The sequence below is a fragment of the Perognathus longimembris genome, chromosome 12, assembly GCF_023159225.1.
Source record: "Perognathus longimembris pacificus isolate PPM17 chromosome 12, ASM2315922v1, whole genome shotgun sequence".
Lineage (NCBI taxonomy): Eukaryota > Metazoa > Chordata > Mammalia > Rodentia > Heteromyidae > Perognathus > Perognathus longimembris.
The window spans coordinates 68,195,658-68,219,650 of NC_063172.1; the positions used below are offsets into that span (position 1 = coordinate 68,195,658).

At 44.5% G+C, this 23,993-nt stretch overlaps 2 protein-coding genes across 2 annotated transcripts in view; one reads left to right on the forward strand and one right to left on the reverse strand.

Moving 5' to 3' along the window:
- Positions 1-2,369, forward strand: part of Sulf1 (sulfatase 1) — a 76,486-nt gene extending 74,117 nt beyond the window's left edge. The window contains exon 20 of the mRNA XM_048358779.1: positions 88-2,369. Coding sequence (XP_048214736.1) covers positions 88-118 — 31 coding nt within the window. The 3' untranslated portion in view covers positions 119-2,369. The remainder of the gene's footprint in view (positions 1-87) is intronic.
- A 6,362-nt stretch (positions 2,370-8,731) lies between these two features.
- Positions 8,732-23,993, reverse strand: part of Slco5a1 (solute carrier organic anion transporter family member 5A1) — a 122,722-nt gene continuing 107,460 nt past the window's right edge. Inside the window, exons 7-10 of the mRNA XM_048358677.1 lie at positions 22,036-22,195; positions 19,196-19,428; positions 17,534-17,598; positions 8,732-13,432 (exon numbers count right to left, since the gene is read on the reverse strand). Coding sequence (XP_048214634.1) covers positions 12,975-13,432; positions 17,534-17,598; positions 19,196-19,428; positions 22,036-22,195 — 916 coding nt within the window. The 3' untranslated portion in view covers positions 8,732-12,974. The remainder of the gene's footprint in view (positions 13,433-17,533; positions 17,599-19,195; positions 19,429-22,035; positions 22,196-23,993) is intronic.

Consider the following 23,993-nt stretch of genomic DNA (forward strand, 5'->3'; position numbering starts at 1 on the left):
AAAAAATAGAGAGTGTAGGGTGCTTGTCCAGTTAAGTAGACACCATTTTTTTTTTGCATTGATGAAGTGTCCTTCGTCTTCCCACAGGGGACAGCTCTGGGATGGATGGGAAGGTTAGCCTGCCTGGCTTCCCCGCAGACACCAACTGGCAAGGCTTGGAGGAGTTGTACGGTGTGAATGAAAGCATCTACGAGGAGAGACACAGTTTTAGCCTTAGTCTGCTGGACTGGACTAATTACTTGAAGGATGTAGATAGAGTATTTGCACTGCTGAGGAGTCACTCTGAGCAAAATGGAACACGCCAGACTCAACCTGCTCAAAGTGACGGGTTCTCAGTTGCCCCTGAGCTCTCAGTGCCCGGGGAGATGGCTTCGGCAGAGTCAGACGAAGATCCTGTGGTTGGGGAAGTACCTCATTCGACCTTGCCAGCCAACCTTCCACCTCTGCATTCGAACCAACCACCATTAAGTCCAGAGAGTAAACTTGAATGGAATAATGACATTCCAGAAGTGAACCATTGGAATTCTGAACACTGGAGAAATGGTCCAAGTGAAAAGTGGATGGGACAGGAAGCGCTCCACCACCCTGAAAGTGCTTTCAGTGGCAACGGCATGACAGAGCTAGCGCTTCAGCTCCAGCCCAGGCTTCAGGGAGCACTTCCCCAGGGTGATGGGCCAGGAAAGGACGTTTTTGAAAATCAGCTGTATCTTCCTGTGCGTTCTGATGGAAACCTTGTTCATCAGACACTCGACATGGCCAGCACTCAGCGGCCTGTCCTTTCCAGCAGGGTGGAGAGGAAGTTGGCCCAGGAGAATAATTACACACAGGATAGCGCACAGTATTTAGAAGGCAGTGCCTCCTCCCCTCTCGCCTCTGTTTCCTGACTCCAATCACAGTATTCTTTATTAGTAAGTGAATAACAGCAACCATATCTACCAACATTCCAAGCTACCTGTGCATCTGAAATCATGTGAGCAAGCAATATGCACACTGGGACTCATTGTTGCAATCCAGTATTTGCCAGGAGTGAAAAGAAAGGTTAGAGGAGATTTTTTTTCTCTTTTGTGTTGTTTCTTGGTACTAAAACAGTATTATCGTTTGACTATTGTAGGGCCATGCATATGTAAAGGTTGTCCAGTCAAAATGGCTAGAATCGTGCCTTCTAAGTCCCTAAAACTTGACTCTCTGGTGAATCTGTCAACACCCATTAACTGCCTGCACGACAGAGTTCTGATTCTTCTTTTTGCCACTAGAACTTTTCAATGTCATCATTTTGGCTTCGCTGATTTTTGCACTTTGAGATTGGAATGCCATGTCTATTTTGGGTAGTGTTACTGTTACACTTTTCAGGCTTATCACAGTCACACTGTTGCGTCTCGGTGTGAGGAAGCCCAATGAGCCCCAAGAAGGACATGCAGTGTGAGTCACATTGTTTAACGTATACTTTTGCCAGAATAATATTGCATGCGTTTTACCTCGACTTGCTAAACTCGATTAGCAGAAAGGCATGGCTAATAATGTTGGCCGTAAAAATAAATAAGTAAACAGAACAAAGATTGCCTGATCTCTGTGCTAGTTGTTCACCTTATGCTTAAAATCACTAAGTTTTGGTTGTTTCCTTAACAGAGAGAAAAAAAAAAAACACAACTAAATACATTTCAATTTCAGCTTTACTTTTCTTGGCTTGATTAATTGAGGAAATATCAATAGTTTTAGATTTATGTAACACTTCTTTTTCCAGTAAACTCATGATTACTCCATAATTTAAATATACCCCAAGGGAAGCTAATTTTACAATACTGAGTTATAGGAATATTTTTAAGACTGCCACTAGTCCTGACATTCAAGACATTTAGTTCAAAATTGCTTTAGAAAATCTGTATTCTTAAAGCTATTCTTATTTTAAATGCCAGCAAAAAGTTACCTCATTGAGAATTCAGTACCCATTCAGTTTCCTAAGAAGACTTTTATGTTTTGATGAACAGTATTTTTTTTCATTCAGCTAATTCAAGAATTAAGTTCATTATGTTTTCTTTAAGTATTTAAGGATAAACCCTTTTAAAGAAAATTTAATATGTCATAGTTGAATCTTTGGTAACTTTAAGTCTTTATCATAGACTGTGTACATATCTTAAAATTAACTGGCTGTTTATCAGATGTGTGTGTCATCTTCTGAATGACAGAATAAACATATTTATGGTCATGAATGATGTGCTTTGTTAAAAAAAAATTCAAGATCTTAGGAAGCATACTGTGGTTACTTTTTTGTTTAATCTTGTATAATACTCTGTGATACTTTTATAGAACAATTCTGGCTTCAGGAAAGTCTAGAAGCAATATTTCTTGGAATAAAATGTGTTTAAACCTTACCTGTTTCAGAGAAGTGAACTTACCGATTTTTATGATACAACCATCCCTCACAAGTCCAATCCTGATCTCAGAATGGGCCAGGCTTGTAAAATTATCCCAAAGGCAGGGCAAGGAAGAACATTCTCAGTGGAATAACTTCAACATGGAGCTACTCTCTGCTGTCAGGCCCGACAGGGCAAAGGTAAACCAGGCAGCTTCCCACACCTGCAACCTGGGAAGACACAAAGCCCTCCAAGTCGCTTTAACACTTGAAATTAGTCATTGTGGCACAAAGGAACTCAGGTTGACACCTTCTTCTGGGCCTCCCACCCCATGGCCCTGACAGACCCCAGCAGCATAAATTGGCATTTCCAAAAAGCAAGAAGACAGACCCACTAAAGACAGTTTGGTTCCTTTGGGGACTCTGTAAACCTAGGCCCTTCTAAGACCTTATATTACTGACAAAGCCCAACTGCTTTCTTCTGTTTTTTCTGTTTTTGATGTTGCTTTGTTGGTAGACTCAGCCACAGCCAGGCCAGCCCCCTCTAAGTCCTGGGGTTTGACCTTTGGGCCTGGGCGCTGTCTCTGAGCTTCTTTGTGCTCAAGGCTAGGGCTCTACCATTTGAGCCACAGCGCCAGTTCTGAGCCACAGCTTCTTCTGATTGACTTATTGGAGATGAGTCTCACCGATTTTCATGCTGGGGCTAGCTTCCAGCCACGACCCTCAGATCTCATCCTGAGTAGCTAGGATTACAGGTGTTACCACTGATGCCCGGCTCCTATTGCTTTCTTTTGTAACATGTTTTGTGTTGGCCTTCAAGTAGAGAAGTTAAGCATCTGAAATGTTAAAATTAGAGGGTTAACAATAAACAAGGGGGAGGGCAGGAAGTGAAGGATTTCAGGACTTGCCTTCAGTCTGGAACACTGAAGAAACTGGTTTCATCAAGAAATGTGCTCATCAAGTCCCTTATTTAGCCCAATTCTGCTTGATAATTCCCCAGTTTAATAGCAAATATGTCCATTAATCCTCAGATTCACTAAAGCTTTATATAAACCTGGCACTGGTGGCTCATGTCTGTAATCCTAGCTACTCATAAGGCTAAAATCAGGACCAGGGTATGATGCCAGCCTAGGCAAGGAAGTCCACGAAACTCCGATTGGCCAGCAAAAGGCCAGATGTAGATCTGTGGCTCAAGCGGTAGAGCACCAGCCTTGAGTCAAAAAGTTAAGGAACAGTCCAAACTCCAAGTTCAAGCCCCAGTATTCACATGTGCGTGCACACATGCACACTCTCACACACACCTTTATATAAACCCTGCCAGCCTGTGTCTTCAAGGCTCTGGCAACTCACTACGCTCGTATAACAGCTGCTATGATTCCCTAAGCCCGTCTCCCGTCTGCGCTCCCAGCTCCCAGCACGGCCAGCGCTCTCTAGGAGGTGGGTCGTTCGTTGCTCGGTAGGAGACCCACCCTGTGCTCAGAAGTCTTCAGCCATAGCTCTACTTCTGGCTTTTGCTGGTGAATTGGAGGCAAGAGTTGGATGGACTTTCCTGCCTGCCATGTGGGTGGACTCAGCCATGGCAGCGAGCAACGCCAGCCTTCCCTAATGCCCTTGACCACTCTGCCTCACCTGCCACTCAGGCTCTGAACCAAGGCCACCTTCATCTTTCCAGCTTTCCTCCCATCCTCACCGACCTTCAGGCCTCATTTCAACGTGTAGAAGTCTCATCTGTTCCCCCAATCCCCATCTTGTTCCAAATGTTACCAGTTCTCCCTAGCGTTCCTGGGCTTCCCAGCTGGCCGGCCTCTCCCGTCTTGCACTCCTTCCCAGACGACAAGACTGATGTATCCCGTGTACGTGTTCTTGCTGTGTCCCAACTTCTGCCCACAAAAACCATGGGAATGGGACTGTCCTGCTCTAAGTTATGTGGCCGGCGAGGACTTTGCCAGAGTGTTGCTCTGGGCCTTCGAACGAGCCCCCTGCTGTGGAAGCAAGTGCAGAGACTGATGTGCACATCCGATTCTTCCTGCTTGTACTGGGGGCCCTGGTGCCTCACTGAAGGACAACAACAGAGATGGGGACAGAGGGAGTCACATCTTCGGGCTGACCTCACTCATCCACTGGCATACGCAGGCAAGGAGGAAAGGTACTGTCTGTGGTCTGGATTTCCTACTCTCCTGCCAGTGGGCTTTGTAGACTCTGAAGATCCATAATCTGTAGCCTCCTCGCTTTCCTCACTTCCCCTGTACATCTCAATCAGTTAACCTCTAGTTTCCAGTGGAGGAAAAGAGATCCTGGACCATGCTACTCTGTGGTGTGTCTGGCCATGAGGAGCCCCGAAACCACCCCAGCCAGGAAACCTGCACTAAGGGAGCCTGTGTTCCTGGCACTGAGGGAGCACGTCTTTTCACAGTGAACACTAGGTGGCGGTCTAATATAACTAAACACATCTTTGCTTGGGGCCAGGGCAAACGTGACTACTTGGCTAAATTTCTGAAGTCATCTTCTCAGTGTTAGTATTGGACAGGAACACATTTAGAACAACTTGACCCAGAACAGATTTGCTCGTTCCTCAGGCCTCGATCCCCAGCCATTCCATCAGGCCCGAGGACAGTTTTAGCTCTCTACTGATTTATAATGGCATTATAAGTTGGAGCTGCATGGAATTTTGACATTTAAATTCAAAGGTGAGCACTGAATATCGATCCCTTCGCTTTCCAGTGACTTTATGCAATTAAAAAAAATGGCAACTATAGGCTGAAACCACAGAAGCCGTCTCTGCTGAGCTGGCACTTTGAAGAAGAAAGAAACTGGATGCCTTTCATAGCAATTAGAGCCTTGAGGTTGTCCCAAGTCTGAGACTAAAGCAAGATGGGAAAGTGACTCCAGGCTGTCACAACCTTTCCTCATTGCTCATCTCCTAAATCCAAATATTTCTCATGGGTCTAGTTTTCAAATTTTAAAAAAAAACACCAAAAATGTCTCTCCTTTTACTCCGAAAGGTAGGAAATTTAAGCAACTTGGAAACAGGAAACTGTTGCTTAAACACAGAAAGTTGACAAAAATAGTAATTTTGCACAGAGATTACTACCTATGCTGTGCAAAGTGGGCTTCTTTGATGCCCAAAGTGAGGAGAAATAAGGGCTTTCCGGGCCACGCAGACCTTTCTCCACCCCGTGAATTCATGGACCCTCACACTCGGAGTGCAGGGGGAGCAGAGAGTGGAAAGCCATCATCTTGCTTCCCACCTAGGGCGCTCAAGGCAGGTTCTAAATAAAACCACTCTGCTTCGGCCCGTGAGTCGTGCTGTTATTTCCACATCTCCTTCACCTTCTTCTGCCTCTCACCCGAAAGCTTTAGAGGCCAGTGTATTTGGAAAACCCTGCTGTCTGTCAAGACAGACATCCAAATCGGACAGATCCGAAGTGAAATAAGTCAGACACAGAAAGACACACAGCCTGCCTTCTCACTTACATAAAAGCTAAAAGGCTAACCTCGCAGACGTTGAGTGGAATAGTACTTAGGAGGATTATGTAGGGGAGGGAAGATGGAGAGAGGATGGCTAACTAGTACAGAGGGGCAAATGAATAAGAGAAATAACTTCTAATGTCCCATTGCACAGTTGGGTAACTATTGTTGATTTCAACATTCCCAACATTAAGAGAGAACTGATAGCTGCTTGAGGCAATGGATATAGTAACTGCCCTGACCATTACGTATAATATGAACATGTACTGAAACAACACTCTATCCCACAAATAGGCAAAATTAGTATGTGTTAATTGAAAACTCAAACATATATACATATTCTTAAAACAAGTGTGTTCTCTTTCAGGTAGAACTGAAGGCAATTTCTCAGGGACTAGCTCTGAGCCGTTTTCACTACAAATGATTAGTCTGTCTTTCAATGGAGATAGGAAAAAGGAAGAGGGCTTTTAAGTACTTTATTGATCATGTTTTGCTATTCTGCTCTGTAGAAACCATCTTTTTATCTGCTTAAGGCTTTCCCTTTATTTACAAGTTTTAACCCTCACAGTCAACTGTGTGGCAAAGAATAGTATCTACAAAATAGTCACCATTTGGCCCAGTTTAATTCCAAGTCCCTTGGCCGGCAGGTAAAAGCATGAGACTAGCACAGGCCAGTGGAGTCAGTGAGAGGTGACTAGCAGCAGATATGACGCGCGTTACTTCTAGGTTGGGAAAGAGGAAAGCCCCTTTGCCGTCCTCTGGGTCCTCCCTTTCCTTGCCCCAGCAACCAAGAATGACTCCACAATTCCCACACTGTACAGCTTCGAGACGGTGTAGCCTCTTTCCCTGGGTCCCTGGTGGGCTATGTGAAAGACACATAATCACTGAAATGCAGTTTCTGAAACTGGCTACATTCAAGGTGGAAAGTTGTTCAATAGTCTGAATGTCTGTTTCGAATTTGAATAAGTGATGCACAGCTCAAAATTATTCTCTTTGGTGACTCAGTGAAAAACGAGGCTCTTCCAATACAATGCTAGTAGTTCACTCTAGAACCCTCGGCTTCAAAAGCTACCAGTTCATTAGGCGTTATTTTTGTGGGGATGTGAGGACCTCATACTGTCATCGATGCCCCATCCCTCTAATCAACAAAAGCTGGAGACAAATTCGTTTCAATCCAACACACTTTATTCTGTTTTTTCAAAACTGTTTTCCTTAATTTTCCATGATCAAGTATGCAAGATGTTGTAAACTGAGTGGATCAGTCCACTGACAATTGAGTTCATTAAGCACAAGGAAATTCATCAGACATCTCTTAAATTACTCTAACACATCTCCTAATAAATACTCATCTTAAAAAATCATAAAATCAACTCCATTTTGGAACAAATCAAGAATGCATCCATTCATCACAAGCACACTTCAGCACACAAGCATGCACGCACACACACGCACACACGCACAGTGAACACACACTCCACTGAGATCCTAATGACAGGTTATTTGACACGGTCCTACACTTCCTGTACCATAGAGTTCAAGGCTCACCTTTCCAGTTTCACGCTTCTAACTTGCGTTTGGAGTTTTCAGTAGAGGTTATTTTAAGAAAAATGTTCACTACCAAGTCTTACTTGGGGTTCTTATTTTTCATTTCTAGATACAGACTTTCAATTTCTCTTGTTCACCCCTTTGGTTGACTAATGTCCTGATAATTTTAAATTTTCAATAATATTTTCTCCTTCTATTTTGACATGCATATATCGTAGACTGCCAGAAAGAAAAAAGAAAGAAAGTGGGGGGGAAGGGAGGAAGGAAGGAAAGAGACAGAAAGAAAGAAGGAAAAAAGAGAGAAATAAAGAGCGAGAGAGAGATGAAAGTATGAAGGAAGGAAAGGCAGGTAATCTCTTCCTAATACCAATGCTAAACACACCTCACAAGGGCATAAGTTTGTTGGAGAAAATGTAAGAAAAGACTTCTTATCTAAGTAGCTTTATCCCTCTTTCTGGAATTATGGTTAGCATCGATTGTTCTTGCTAAACTAAGCATCAAAGCACTGTGCTTCTCATAGCAAAGTATCCCCCCTTGCAGTCTTCATTTTCACAGTGGATTTCACAGACTGCTGAAATGAAATGGGGGTGGGTTCTCTGGGAAGGTTTCCAGACGCCTGAGTGCAAAGCTCATGCAGCCCCTGGTTAGTGAACTACTGGGAATTCCGTAGTCAACATGCATCAGTAAGTACTTTTAGCACCAAGGCATTTTATTGAATGCTGAAAAAAAAACCCTTTAAGGAAGATTTTCATCACATTTGATCTTCCTTAGGGTTGAATAAAAAATGAAGTGCTTAAAATTAAACCTCTTCAAACATACACAGATCTGATTCCAATGCAAAAGGAAGTTCTTGGACAGACACATCTAGCAGCATTGCAGAAGATGAGAGAGAAGAAAGAAAGGATAAAGTGCCCACAGTAACTAACTTCGCCTGTGAGATACACTCCTTTACTATGGAAGAGGAAGTACACAATGAATCCTACAGAATTCTGCCACGCAGAGTCATCAAACCTGCTGTCTGTGTGAAATTCTGGGGCTGTAGTGTTTTGGTATCTATCTGCTACTTAGGATACTTGCTATGCACCTACGTAGCAATAGTTTCACTCATCTTCTGTGTCACTGGTGATGCCTCCTAATCACACCGGGAAATAAGCCAGGTCTTGGGCATGCCTACTGCTCCTGAGCACTCTAGAAATTTCCTACAAATGCTTCAGGTCTATACCAATGGTGAAGCTTCTCCTTGGTGCACCAAGAGGTTCTACAAAAGGCAGAGAGGAAGGAAAGAAGGGAGGGTGGGAAGAAGAGAGGGAGAGAGAAAGAAAGAAATGAGAGAGAGAGGGAGGGAGGGAGGGAGAAAAGAAGATAGAAAGAAAAAGAAAGGCAGGCAGGAGGGCAGGAAGAAGGAAAGAAACTTTCCGGCTCCAAGTCTACCAAAAACTACTGGCTGGAAGGGTGGACTGAAGGACCTTCTGTAGCGGAGAGAGGCCGCCCACTGTGCTGCGGATAGCTCTGGGGAAGCTAGGAGAGCCTTGCTTCAGAGAGTATGCAGACGCCATGCTGGGTCGCCCTAGGAAAGCTTTTGCTACAGCGCATGGCAGCCTTGGGTTTCTGCTAAACGGTCGGCTTTGCTTGCCTCTCCCTAAATGGAGACTTGGAGGCATCTACGCCCCTCGTTATGGAAAGTCTAAGCTACCACCCTATAGGGTCTGTTCCTGTGGGGATTCAGATCTCTGCCTCCAACATGTGGTTTTTCTCTTTAAATACTTGATTCGGGCAAAATTCCAGGCTGCAGCCTTTTGAGATAGAAGCCCACCTGCAGTAGCCAGCTCTCTAATAAAGGCTCCCAATTCAACCTCTCTCTCAAGAAAGGCCTTCTTAGTGGTTGGGGGAAATGGAGGAGAGCTGTCACCCGCCAGAGCAGCTCCAAGCAACACCCTGACTGCACGGCAGGGACAGTAAAGTACCCAGCGTGGCTTCCGTATGCTCGCTGGAAGTCTAAATTAGGAGTCTCAAACCTCAGATTCACCAAAACACTTATTGAGAATGGTAATATTCTGAAAGAACAAAAAAGAAATCCTTAGAGCTCAGATTCAACAATTCTGCTGGCTACTGGACTCATCAACTGATATGTTTAATCTAACCCCCTTTGTGCAACTATTTAAATTTTTAAAAATTAAGAAACTGCTGGGATCTGATGTTTACATGGAAATTGGATGCATTCCAGGTGGAATATCAATTATAAATCCTTGAGCTATGATATGAGAATGTTACTACTTAGCTAAAGAAAATTTACTTTGAAAATCTAGTAAAATATTAAATGTTAGTGGCTCCTACATGAATTTCCTAGAGTATTTCTCCTATTTGCACAAAGGAATAAATGAAGATGTTTCCATCCTTCAGCAGTCATAATGCATCTACAAGTGAAATGCACAGACCTATTCTATAGTCACATCTTGCCATGGTTAACTGAAAACTTGTCTGCACGATATAATGTAAGATGTGAACAATGCAATCAAAGAAATCTATATCTATACTCTGTCTCTGCCTCTCTGTACAACCCTAAGTGACTTTACCACCTCTTTGCTTCAAGTTCATGTGTTGTTGTTTTTTAAATGGGGGGAGAAGGGAGGCTATAAATGTGTTTCACTAGTGGAACATGCTTAGCATGTGCAAGGCCCTGAGTTCAATCCCAGCACCACCAAAAAAAAGTCACTGCAAGTTATTAAAATGAATAATCATAGTGTCCGACAAAATACTCTTCAGTCAACACTCCACAAATACTCATTTGTTTGCTTACGGCTCTTCCTTACTCACTATCCCCAACACTGTGATTCTAAATGACTTCTGACTGTACTCAAGAATTAACTCTACCTAGAAGGGATGAGGATTTCATCCTAATCAAGATAACTAAAAGAACTGTGCCAACTGCAGACTCTATACCCTGGCAAGTTTCTCAATTAATGAGCTGAACACAAGGGTGTGATATTGCATATTAAAACCAAATAATACATTAATTTACAGACACGATGAAGAAACAAGATTTACTTTTTGCCAAAACAAGTTCATTTGTAGCTTATGTATGTGGCTGGTGGCAATTACAACTTCTAATATGAGCCATGACTATAAAATAACATGGCCAAGTAGTTCACAAACACAGAAAGCCATATAAGAACATTAAATGGTATCATCTATGAAACAGTCACTTAGTTGGCTACATAATATTCCAATGATGCTACCAGAGCCTAAAGCATTTTGGAAACAATTCTTAACTGGTACAAATTCTACAACTTCATCCCAACCTGACTATTACTACTTAAAACTCTATAGTCACCAACACCACATTCATGATACCCCTGCTACCTGTCAGTGTCACGAAGTACAATAATAACTTTGTGGCACCCGTTTGAAGCCAATTCTGTTTAGTTCTGGCTTAATCATCCCAAAAGCTTTCATGGACCTCACAGATAACTGGTGCTCAGTCAGTGATTGCTGAACCAAATGGCCACTCAGGGGAGAGAAAGGGGTGCAGGGCTAAGAGGTGAGTCCAACAACCTTAGCACCAAACACAAAGCCACCCCACCAAGAGTTTCCTAATGCAGAATCTCAGGGATTAGAAAAAAAGAAAGACCTCCCTCCCCATTGTGAACATCACAAGCTCCAAAGCCAAAGGAAACCTTCCTTTCTAAAGGCTCAAGGTCTCCCACCAAGGGCAAAGAAGACACGTGAACAGACTCTAGGTAAATCGGCAACATTCCCTCACACCTACATTGACCAAGGCTTAACAAGTATCACTGTAGTTACAATTCTAGCCGGCCAATATTCCTCATCTCTATGACAGCCAAGCTCAGGAGCCCACAGAAGAGCCCTGTTATCTGTGATACTAGCCCCACCCCTTGTGGATATTATTTAATCTAACAGCGGTAGTCTGCACAAACTGCAAATAACCGAGAGAATCACGTGGCCAGTGTGATTCCTGGAGAGAAAGGAAAGCAACCATCTCCCCAGGGATACCCACAGAATTCGACCTGCACAGTGAAGCAAGCATGGAGTCCCCAAAGCCCAAAGCGTGTGTTGATCTGGCAATTACTCTGTTCTGTGGAAGAGTAGAACCCGTTTCCCAGGGTTAGCCCTTCTGAAGCATGGGACCCTTGGCAGGAACAGCCCCAAACTCCATGGGTATAGGGGGCCCTCTCGGTCCCCAACAGCCAGATCCACGAGTTACCGTCTGCCAGCCTATCACGGCTTCAGAAAAACGTGTAGAGAGAAAGCATCCCAGGTGGTGCCTCTGTCAGCGTGGTACCGTGGGAGGCTCGTAAAAGAAGGCTGAACAGTGAACCCAAAGTGCAGCTAGGGATGGGGGGAAAAAAGCTCCTCTCAGAATTATCACAGCAAGGATACAAGAGGCGGGACAGAAGGAGAAGAGAGTGGGGTAGAATGTTCTGTCTTAGATAATGGTTAATCATCGCTACAAGTCAGATCCGATTCGAGTTCCAAGCTCACACGTCTCCCTCTTGCTGTACTGAAAGTGGTTCTCATAGCCCAGGTACAGCTTCCATAACTTAATTACTCATTCACTGAAGCAACCCCAGGAAAAAAGAAAAGAATACAGATTTGCCAGTGCTTTAAAGAGACAACTAAAATGCTCAGGTGAGACTTGTTCTCACGCCTGGAATTTCTCTCTCAACTACTCTGAATATCAAAATTACAATTCTTAACTACTTTTAGTGGGCCTATAAGAACTAAAAAGAGTTCCAACAGCAATTTCTTTGGATGAGAAAGCCATCTATTTCTTTTCTTATTATTCATCTCAAAGTACATTTGCTAGCCATATTGTTTAGCACACTAGTTTTAAAGCCTCTTATGAAAGAATACTGCTGTTTCTGTTCAAGCTATCGGATATATGATTGAGCAAACTCTTTTAGCTACCTTATAACAGGGAAGGCAGGTAAAAGAGAATTTGTTTTATGAAATGATGTAGCTGTTCCTGTCATTGAAGCATTTGAAAAATTCTATCTGCTTGATAACTCTGCTATGGCTTAACATGCTATTAACGGTGCATCGGGGCGTGCTGAGCTTCCACTTTTCAAAACCCTATCCGCTTAGTTCTCCAAAAGCAAAAGCAACATACATGCTGCACTTATTTTTCCAATCAAATTGCATAGTTGAGGCAAACTCATTTGTGCTTTGTGGCAGAACTCAAGGAAGGCGCTCTACCTAAACACCTGGACTGGCAAATGCAAAGTCCTGGCCAAGCTCACCTTTGATGGGGGTGTGTGCTAATGATAAGCACGACCATGGCTCCCCCCGAGGACCTCAGCCTTCTACCCGACAGGAGCGTGAGCGCGCACGAAGCGAACATAGCAAAACATGGTCACAAACCTATCTAGCCTCCTCCTAGGGGAGAAGAGGGGGCGGGCTCTCAGCCTCGTTGAGGTATGCAGCCCTCACGCAGTAGTGGCTGTGTATGCTGAGTTTTGTTGGTTCAAGGATGATGTCTATAGAGGTTTGTTTAAAAAGGGAAATAAAAGAAGGCACAGATGTTTCTCGAGTCGCCACGTTCAACTCGGCCAACAAAACCAAGTCTTCTGTTTTTCAAGATTCAGGAAAGATGCTACAGGACAGCGGGGCCGTCTTCCAGCCCGGGGTCTGCAGAGGGGCTTATTGCTTCTGGGAAGGGACCTGGGTAGGTCTGTGCTGCGCAGGGAATCCCTTTCCGCAGACGGGCCTCCTGGTGGACTTCCCCGTGGGTGCTGAACGCGGGGCACGAGGTAGTCCGGGCGTGCTTCTCGGCACCGTCGGGCCGCCCCACGAGCTCGCTCACCGTGCACAGAGGGAACTCCCGGCACCGCCGCCGCCGCAGCCCGTCTTCTTTGCATCTGATAGAGTACCAGGCCAGGAAGATGAAAACGAAGCCGACAAACTTGAGGCCAGCCGCCAGGCCGAAGTAGACGAAGCGGAAGGACGTCACGTTGTACTCCCAGCAGGAGCCCCGCACGCCGCACTCCTGCTGCCACAGCATGCAGGTGGTGTCGATGACCGCCCCGAAGTAAATCGGAGTAGGGATGTACGCTGTGTGGGCGAGAGGAAAGCAGGTGTTACGTAACGGGCTGAGCACACCTTGGGAGAGAAATCAGACTTCCTGTAATTCGTTTTGCTTTCATGTTTTTGCTTGGTTGGTTTTATACTTACCTGGGCTTGAACTACAGGCATGAGCACTATACCCCTTGACTCGTGCCACTCCCGGCTACCTGGTGACTCGTGGGAGAGAAAGGTCTCAGAGAGCCGTGCCCTGTGTGCCGGTGGCTCCCATCTGTAGTCCTAGCTACTTGGGAGGCTGAGATCTGAGGACTGAGGTTCAAAGTCCAGGAGACTCTTAGCACCAATTAATCACCAGCAGACCGGAAGTGGCACAGTGCTAACCTGGAGCAGAAAGAGTGCAGAGACAGTGCCCAAGCGCCATAGCCAATCAAAAAAGAAAAAGGGCTCACAGACTTTCTTGCCCTGACTGAATCCGAATTGCTGAGACTACAGGCGGGAGTCACTGGCCCTGGCTGAGAAATCAGGCTTGCAAATAACTAAGTACTTGTTTGTTCAAAAACCAGTCGCTAGGAGTGATTTTCTTGCGTGAACTTGATACATTTTTTTTCATCTTATCACAATTTATTCATTATAAAAAAAAATTCCCTAAATGGCAAATATTTGCATCTCAGAATGTGTTGCTCATTTTTTGGAACATAAAAACAACTATTGCTTTATGTGTGTGTCACATCATCACCCTGTTCACTCTGGTTACAATTCTGTCAATTATGTCTCTATAAGGCTGGAGGAACTATCTACTGCCAAAAAACGTAATTAGATAATCCTTTGAAACTTAGATTTTTTAAAAATTAAAAACTTATGGAGCTATACTAGAGCTCTTTTTGGCCTACCATTTGCCTGCCATTCAACACATTTAATTCTTGTGGTTACATCCTCGTGTTTGAAGGAAGGAAGAGGAGGAGGAAGCACTGTCACCCCTAAGTCAGACCCCACATCAAATGGCAACCTCACAAACGCACTTGGCAGACGGAAATGATGAGGTCATAAAGCACACCTTTGAAGCTTATGAGACGGCTGCGTGAGTAGAGGCTTTGTAGTTTGAACTAGGGACATGGGGCTTGTCTTTAATTCCACCTCCCCCAAAGTCACCTAGGTGAATTCCTTCATCCTTTGCCAAAATGTACCTCACCCCTAGCTCATTCACCTGAATGAGCTGACTCAGATAGAAAACACTTTACTATTAACTTACTCCACTTGACTAACAACCACGTGGTATTTACTTAAACCATTAAACATCTGTTAGCCAAGAAGTCCTTTAAGGCAGAGGCCCAGTCTCTTCTGCTTCGCTTCTCAAGAGCCTATCAGAGCCAGGCATCAGTACCTCCCATCTAAAATCCCAGCTATAACAATCATACTTTAGGGGCTGGGGATATGGCCTAGTGGCAAGAGTGCTTGTCTCATATACATGAGGCCCTGGGTTCAATTCCCCAGCACCACATATGCAGAAAATGGCCAGAAGTGGTGCTGTGGCTCAAGTGGCAGAGTGCTAGCCTTGAGCAAAAAGAAGCCAGGGACAGTGTTCAGGCCCTGAGTCCAAGCCCCAGGACTGGCCAAAAAAAAAAAAAAAAAGAATCACACTTTGAAGCCAGTCCAGTCAGAAAAGCCCAACTAACCACCCAAACCCTCAAATAGAGCTGTGAGTCAAGTGGTAGAACATTGGCCTTGAGTAAAAAGCACTCAGAGAGAATTCCCTGGTCCTGAGTCCAAGCCCCAGCACACGCGCGCGTGCGCACACACACACACACACACACACACACACACACACCTTGCCTATCAGGACAGCCGTGGGTCCTCAGTAAAAGTATACAAGAAGAAAGAGTGCTAGGAATGGGATAGAAAGGGAAGAGGGAAAGCAAGTAACAATAATAACAGAAATAAAGGCTGTGAGTAAGACACTTTTGTGAGTGTGCAAGAGCAGGGGCTTGCGCTCAGGTCCTGGGCACTGTCCCATAGATTCTTTGCTCGTGGCTGGCACTTTTCCACTCACGCTGCACTTCCACGTCTGACTTCTTGGTTGCTAATTGGAGATAAGAGTATCATGGACTTTCCTTCCTAGTCTGGCTTCACGCTGTGATCTTGAGATCTTGGGCTACTGAGTGGCTAGGATTATAGGCATAGCTACCAGGACCCAGTAAGCAAATGTTTACATAACTTATATTTATCTGAAATGAGGTCTATCACTACAATTAAGTTTTACTGCTACTAAAGTACCAGATACTTATTTGCTTTTATAATTTTAGGAAGATGGAAAATGGTTTGTGAGCCTGACTCCACTTTTTCCAGGGAAAGATGAATTAGACAACTATGCCTCTTATGTCTTCCCTCTACTTGTGTGTAGTGCCACATCTCATGCCTGTAACCCTAGCTACTAGTAAGGTTGAATTCTGAGGATTGTGGTTTGAAGCCAGCCAGGGCAGGAAAGTCTCTGAGACTTATCTCCAATTAAGCGCCAAAAAAGCAGAAGTGGAGCTGTAGCGCAAGTGCAGAACACAAGCTTTGACTAAAAAAGCTAAGCAAAAGTGCAAGGCCCTGGGTTCAAATGCCAGATCACCACATGCATACACAAAAGTCATAATGAAAACACTTTCTGGTTTTCAAAAAGCACGAGGCATAACTCTGTGTGTGTGTGTGTGGATCAGAACTTCCTTTAAGCAGCATGCTTTAATAAGCCATGTTCACTAGAGCGTATTGGAAAAATATCATTCTTGGACTGGCCTATCTACCCTACCATATGACAAACTGAGGCTTCCAGAGGAATTCACTGTAGAACAGAAGGGTAAAGTCATTTTAAAACACTTCACCCTTCAAAACTGAATTTGAGGGCTGGGGATATAGCCTAGTGGCAAAGAGTGCCTGCCTCGGACACACGAGGCTCTAGGTTCGATTCCCCAGCACCACATATACAGAGAACGGCCAGAAGCGGCGCTGTGGCTCAAGTGGCAGAGTGCTAGCCTTGAGCGGGAAGAAGCCAGGGACAGTGCTCAGGCCCTGAGTCCAAGGCCCAGGACTGGCCAAAAAAAAAAAAAAACTGAATTTGAATTAAAGAAACAACTTTCTATTTTGCCCTGTGGACAACAGTACTGATTCCTAAAGGGGAAAACACCAGCTGAAGAAAACGTTGAGCTGCTACGTAAGAAAGGAAAAATAAGCCTGACGACAAGGAAGTCAATAAACAATACATCAAAAGCGACCCAACAACAGGTGACATGAAAGCCTGTTTCGTGCTCATTGTCCCATGCCTTCCTGGGTGACACTGCATCTGAGAAATGATTCTTCAAGCATTCTATTCACATGGCACTAATGAGCTTTTCTTGTGGGTGAGGAAAGCCTGTAGAATGGTCTCACGTGTAGCTTGGAGAATCTTTTTGTTTTCTTCTTAGAATTCTTTTGTTCCTGAGAAAACTCAGTACATATATGCTTCCCTCAGTCCAATAAAATTACTATAAAGAAGTAAAAAAATTGAACATTTCACAAGTAAAATATGTACCAGTATCTCATGCTTTTATGGAAGGAACCTGTAAAGGGACCAAAAAGCCAAAGTGACAAACCCATTACAAAGCCAGGCGCCAGTGGCACATGCCCAAAAGCTGCTCAAAAGGCTGAGATCTGAGCCAGCCTGGGCAGGAAAGTCAGTGAGACTCATCTCCAGTTAGCCACCAGAAAACCAGATGTGGTGCTGTGGCTCAAAGTGATACAGGCTAGACTTGAGCAAAAAAGCTTAGAGACAGTGTACAGGCCCTAAATGCAAGGCCCATGGCCGACCACTCCCACCAAAAAATTACAAGTCTGTTGACTTACTATTTCTTCCCGTATAAGATTATCTGGAGGATTTTGGCCAAGTTTATGTTCATAGTCAAAAAGAAACTAACCTCAAGTTGGTTTTATCACTGTGAACTGGTGAGCTCTCAGTTGAAATCCAAAAATAAGGAAGTGTTCTTTTACCACAAACCTGTAAAATCCCAGCCACAAATGCTAACAAAGGACTTAACTCGCCACTTGTAAACAAAAATGACGGTCTCTGCCTACTGTAAAGAGGAACTCAAAGGCACACTTGGAAATTTTGGGACATACCGAGTGTTCGTAACAACACAAACTGCATTCCCAGGGCAAAAGGTCTCTCTTCATCTTCCACAGACCTACAGTGAAGAACAAGAAGAAAAGCATTAAGTAGGGACCCTTGGAAAATGGCCACCAGTTAAGCCTGCTCTGTGTAAGGCCAAAAATGAATAGGATGCTGTGTCAAAGTATTTAATCTTCTAGAATTTACTAACAAGAGTGAGGCAAAAATTTTCGTAGTATATCATACACTAGAAATCTTCTCAGTGAAGACACACTCACACACACATACAAAAGCTTACTCTTTATGTGCACACTGGTGGATAGCAAAGGCTCTTAGCTAAAGAGATAAACACAGTTGCAGTGGGATTCAAACTCAGTTCTATTTCTAAAAATCCTAACATATTATCTTAATACTGTTTTCTCTTTCTGGGTTTGTTGGCTTTTTCCAGAATGGGTGGATATCTCCAATGAAAATCACTCCCATAATTCCTCCAAGGTAGGACAAAAAAAGTAAAGAAAAAATACTCTACCTACAGCCTAAAAATAATAAAAGAATCAAAATTTAGGAAACAATGAGCTCCTCCAACCCCACTTTGTGTGTGTGCACAAGTGCATGCACGTGTATGTACACGCACACGCGTATGTGTGTGTTTTCTTAGAATGTAGGCTAAAAACCAGGTGGTGGTCACTCATATCTGCAATCCTAGCTACTCGAGAGTCTGAGATGTGGGGATTACAGTGTGAAGCAAAGCCAGCCCGAGCAGAAAGCCCAGGAAACTCTTATCTCTAATTAACCACCAAAAAAACAACAAAAAGTCCACAAGTAGAGCTGTAGCTCAAGTGGTGGAGCATCAACCTGTGTAAAAACATTTAGGGACAGCTCCCAGGTTATGAGTTCAAGCCCCGGACTGGCACCAAGAAATAAAAATGTGGCTGTCACAAAGAAGGTCTCCCTCAGCATCCAACAGAAAGAAGGGCGGAGTATTTCTGGTACAATCCAGCTACCCTCACTGAACTTGGCATCTGAGCAGGTGCGGTCAACCACGGGGCACTGAGACGCCACAAGAAAGAACAAGGACTTCCCTCCACGTCCTGCTGTCCCGCACCCCGGCACCTTTAAAACAAACACGGGGATGACCTTCCACTACAGGCTGCCGCTTTCACGGCAAACACCAATGCAAGAATGCCAATGTGCCACCCACATTTTTATTAGCACAAAAATAGTTTGCACATCCTTTTAGAAACAGATGGACAAAACCCCCAACAGGAAATCTAATATGACAAAGTAGGTGCAGTCTGGTCAACTGAAAAAACTGCATTTCCTTGATCCAGCTCCAGAGCTTTATAGGACAGTGACACGAACGGCCTCTGCGTTCTGAAACACAGGCCCAGCGTGAAGGATCGCTGGGGCTGGAGGCGTGGCATCTACCCATCCTCGACAAGGCAGGAGATCACAGCCTCCGTGGCCTGCAGGACTTAGATCCGTTCCCAAGATGCTCCCTGCCTTCCAGAGCTCGGCCGGGGAGGGCTCGCTGCTCCTGAACACGAACCCTCCAGGGCAGGGACTGCAGAAACCAGAGGGGCCCGAAGGACGCCTGGCTGAACCCAAACCCGAGGCCGGGACGGGAAGTTCCTGGCCCTGAGCTGTGGCCAGCGTGGCAAGGCTGAGCTCACCTGAGCGTCACTATGATGGCCGAGGGCTGGGCGCAGGCCGTGATGAAGGTGACGATGAACAGGAAGGCCAGGAAGGGGATGAGGGTGTTGCAGGTGCGCTTGCACTTCCCGGACACGGCGTGGCCGTGCTCGTGGAGGTAGGTCTTCACGATGACCACGCGGAGCTGGCCCCCCGTGGGGGGGGTGATCACCTGTCGGCTCTGGACGCAGGTGCACTCGGTGTAATTCCGAATCTGGGGGGCAAGACCGAGACGGGTTGCTGGCCAAGCGGAAGCACCGCGCGGCAGAGGGAGAGGAAGACGGGGGCAAGGGAGGGGCGCTGTGGCTCAGGAGGCAGAGTGCTGGCCTTGAGCAAAAGGAAGCCAGGGACAGCGCTCAGGCCCCGAGTTCAAGGCCCAGGACTGGCCAAAAACAAAACAAAACAAAACAAAGTGGTAAGAGTGCCAGCCTGGAGTGAAAAAGCCAAGAGACAGTGAGGCCATGAGTTCAAGCTCCAATACCAGCACACACGCATGCACACGCACACGCACACACGCGCACACACGCACACGCACGCACACACACGCACAGAGGACCAAGTCAAACAAAGACGGACTAAAATAACTCTAGTATTTACGTTTCAAAATAAATAAGTAAACAAGGGCAGGTGACTCATGCTTAGAATCCTAGCTTCTGGTGAGGCTGAGATCTGAGGACTGCGGTTCAAAGCCATCCAGAGGGGGAAAGTCCACGAGACTCTTATCTCCAATTAACCAACAAACAGCCACAAACGGAGTCACAGATCAAGGGGCAGAGTGCCGTCTTTGTGTGAAAGAGCTGAGAACCAATCCCGAGGCACCGAGTTAGAGCCCCAATACCAGCATCCACCAAATAAATAAGCAAAGTGTGTCACGAAAAATTGGTTTTTGTTGACCTTAACAAAGTTACAATGTGTATGTCTGTAATAACACCAAAAATTTCTGGCTACAGGGGTTTGAACCTTTTGTAAGAAACTTTCACCACGTAACCTCAGGACATGTCCGTTTGTGTGCTCATTTGTCGGTTGAAACTGATGTCCCTGAGCTTTTCTGATGACTCTACTACTTGAGCTAAAGCTTTACTACTTCTTTTTCTTTTTCTATTTTTTCTGGTTAATTGGAGAGCACGTCTCTGAACACACAGTAGGCCTACCATGGGTCCTATTAAATATGTTCATAAGCAAGCATAATGGCTTCAGTATCAATAACAGTGAACTTCTCATTGGCTGCTCCAGTACAAACTATTTAGCTTGTGACCACAACCTCCTGTGCATGAGTAACACACTCCCCCACTCGGTGATATCACTTTAATCTGGTGATTGTGCTCCCTGCCCAGGGCTGCTCTGTACTCTAACAGAGCCCAGCTGTCAGGATACAATGCTGAGCAAAAAAGAAAAAGAAAAACAAAACAAAACAAAAAAAAAACCACTTGTCTATTTTTTTTCCCCAACAAATATCTTCTGAGTCCCAAATGCTATGACAAGTGCCATTCAAGGGGACTGAAGATACAGAAGAGCAAAAGAAGCTAAATCTCTGATACAAAAGTGAAAATGAAACTTTATTAGGGACTACTGATAGATCAAACTAAACCAATGAATGTCAAATGGTGTTCTGCTGAATGGGAATTCCCTGAATTCATTCATTCTCTTACTTCCAGCAACAGTAAACTTGTGGATATAAAACTGGGGTGTTGACCTCGCTAAGCTCAGAGCATTTTGCTGATCTTTTAAAAAGAAAGAACAACTTGTTCCAAAGGATCTGCTCACTTCCAAGAAAGAATCTGGCTATTGAAGAGAACAGATCCCCTGACCTCTTTCAACATGGTCACATCCTGGAGCTCACCAATTATTTAACAGGGAATCAGCAACAGGAATTCTTCATTTGTCGCTCTAAATTCAAACCCAGACATCAAGAATGGCAACACTCGCGGGGCTGGGGATATGGCCTAGTGGCAAGAGCGCTTGCCTCGTATACATGAAGCCCTGGGTTCAATTCCCCAGCACCACATATACAGAAAACGGCCAGAAGTGGCGCTGTGGCTCAAGTGGCAGAGTGCTAGCCTTGAGCAAAAGGAAGCCAGGGACAGTACTCAGGCCCTGAGTTCAAGGCCCAGGACTGGCCACAAAAAAAAAAAAAAAAAAGAATGGCAACACTCAATATATTCCCTACAACCATCAATATATTCCCTATCATCTGTATAGAAAAAAACAACACAATGTGTTTTAAATTTACAATTAAAGCAAAGCAGGCTCAATAAAGAATGGAGTGAACGATGAAAACTTGCTCCTGCAGTATTATATTACAGTCTATTTATAATTCACAGGAATGGGAATTTTCAAAATAGCCTATTCTTCAACTGACAGAAATATCCTTACACTGAAAGTGGGGGAAGAAAAGGTTTGAACTGAAACGATCATCTCTGAAAAATGCCTTTGCCTATCTTCCCAGACTCTGATCAGAAGAAGTGCTGTGCTAGTCTTTCCATCAATAGCAACTCTAGTCATCTTGACCTTCAAGGATATTACAAGGGCTCCGTCAGAGCAACAGCTGGAAGGCCGGCAGCTCAGCCTTATCAACTTTCACTGAGCTGGCACGAAATGTAAATAACAGACAGCTCAAGTCTCTACACACTCAAAAATGCTCCAGTCATCCTGGGTAAAAGACAAAAAAAGATAACACTGCATAGTTTTCTTTCTGCTAGGTATTTTTCAAAGGTGGTTTGGAGTCTGTTGAAAAGAGAGACAGGGGTCATTGTGTGCATAATAAATTCTGTCACCAAATGCTGGATTAACATCAGAGGAAGAATTTATGAAATATACTCACCCCACTGCTAAGATTGCCACTGTTAACACAGCCAGCCAGACAAGGGTTAAAGTAGGTGATTCCATCTGACCCACAGACTGGCTCATACTCGTGTATTTTACAACCACAATTAACATTGCAGCTTCCTGTCAGATTCCTATGGGGCATGGTCAGAGAGGGTCTAGAAAAGCAAAGAAGTAAATTGTGAATACTGAGGTGAATCTTTCATAATTAGTGGTCTCTATTTTAGATGGCACATTCCCATCAATCTGTAATACACAAGGTAACCATTCTCAATAATTATCTTTATGACTTCACAGCCAAACAAAAAAAGTGTAGTGTTTCTAATACAACAGATTCTACACATGTCATCAAGTTATCTGTCCTACTCCAATTTTACCCTTTACCCTGATTCTCTGGACTTGATCTCATGTCTGGGCTCAGCGATTTGAACCCTCATTAGCTCCATTCTCACTGCAAGCGCAGGACTCTATAACCTAACAAGGAGGCTTTGGGCTCAGCAACTCCTATTTCATTCATATAGCTCCTCACTTTTCCCTACTCAAATAACTGTAAGACGTGGGTGGCTCCACGTCCTAGCAAATTAGAGCCTCAACTTTGGTTCTGAGGATTAAACAAGCATCTTTTGCATATTACCACCAAGCTATAGTCCAAATCCTTCCTTTTTTCAATGATGTGTATGTGTTTGTGGAGGATGAGGTGGGTGGGTGGGGTGGGGGGGGGGGTGTTTGCCGCTCCTGGGGCTTCAAATCAGGTCCAGGATGCTGCCCCGTAGCCTTCTTGCTCAATGATGGCACGCTACCTACCACCTGAGTCACAACTCCATTTCTGGCTTTTTGGTGGTTAGTTGGGGATAAGAGTCTCATATACTTTTCTGCCCAGATTGGCTCCAAACTACAATTCTCAGATCTCAGCTTCCTGAGTAGCTAGGATTACAGGTATGAGCCACTAGCTCTCAGCACCAGCTTACTTTCAATTAGCCTAGAGTATTTGTACAAATGAGGTACCCCATGCTGTTTCAAAATAAATAAATATTATGCAATGATCAAATTAGTATAACCAGCATATTTTTCATCTCAAATGTTTATCAATTTCTTGAGCTGAAAATATTTTTCGGCATCAAGTCAAAAACATCATTATTATGTATTATGTGCATAAACATGGACTCCCACCAATCTCAGTTATCGATATAAAATCCATTCACCAAGGGCCTTGATTGTTTTAGAATACCTTGTCTAAGAAAGACACCCACACCAGAAAACCAGAACAACTTGATTTCCAAAGAAGACTGGTTAGGACTCACACCCCCAATTTGGTTCTGACAACTGGAGAAGAAAGCTGCTTGCTTTCCATTCAGGCCTTCCAGGATGAGGGAAAATGACGTGGGTTGTGTTTTTCCATGAGATCACAGGATGATACAAAGAAATGCACACTATGAAAAGCCCTAGGAAAATCAACTCAGGCACCAAATAAAAAGAGTCAAGAAAGGATACAAAGCGGGAGGGTATAAAATGGCGGTGAAGAGTGTGACAGCACATGACTACAATCCAAGTTACCCAAGAGGCAGTGGGAGGAATATCAGGGCCCACATCAGCCAGGACAAAGGGGTGAGACCCTATCTGAAAAATTAACTAAAGAAGAAAGGACTGGGGATGTGGCTCGAGTGGTTCATTGCTTGCCTAGGAGATATAAGGCCCTGTGTTCAGTCTCTGGTACCACCGAGAGAGAGTGACAGAGAGACAGAGAAAGAGGGAGAGAGAAAGAGAGAGACAGAGAGACATAGAGACACAGAGAGACAGAGACAGAGAGACACAGAGAGACAGAGAGAGACAGAGAGAGAGAGAAATGTCTTGTTAAGTGCCAAGACTTATCTGTAATGACGATGTCAGTACTGGTTATCCAGTAGCAAAGCCCACTCTCTGCCCATCTATAAACCTAGGTAAGGTTTTTCTCCTGTG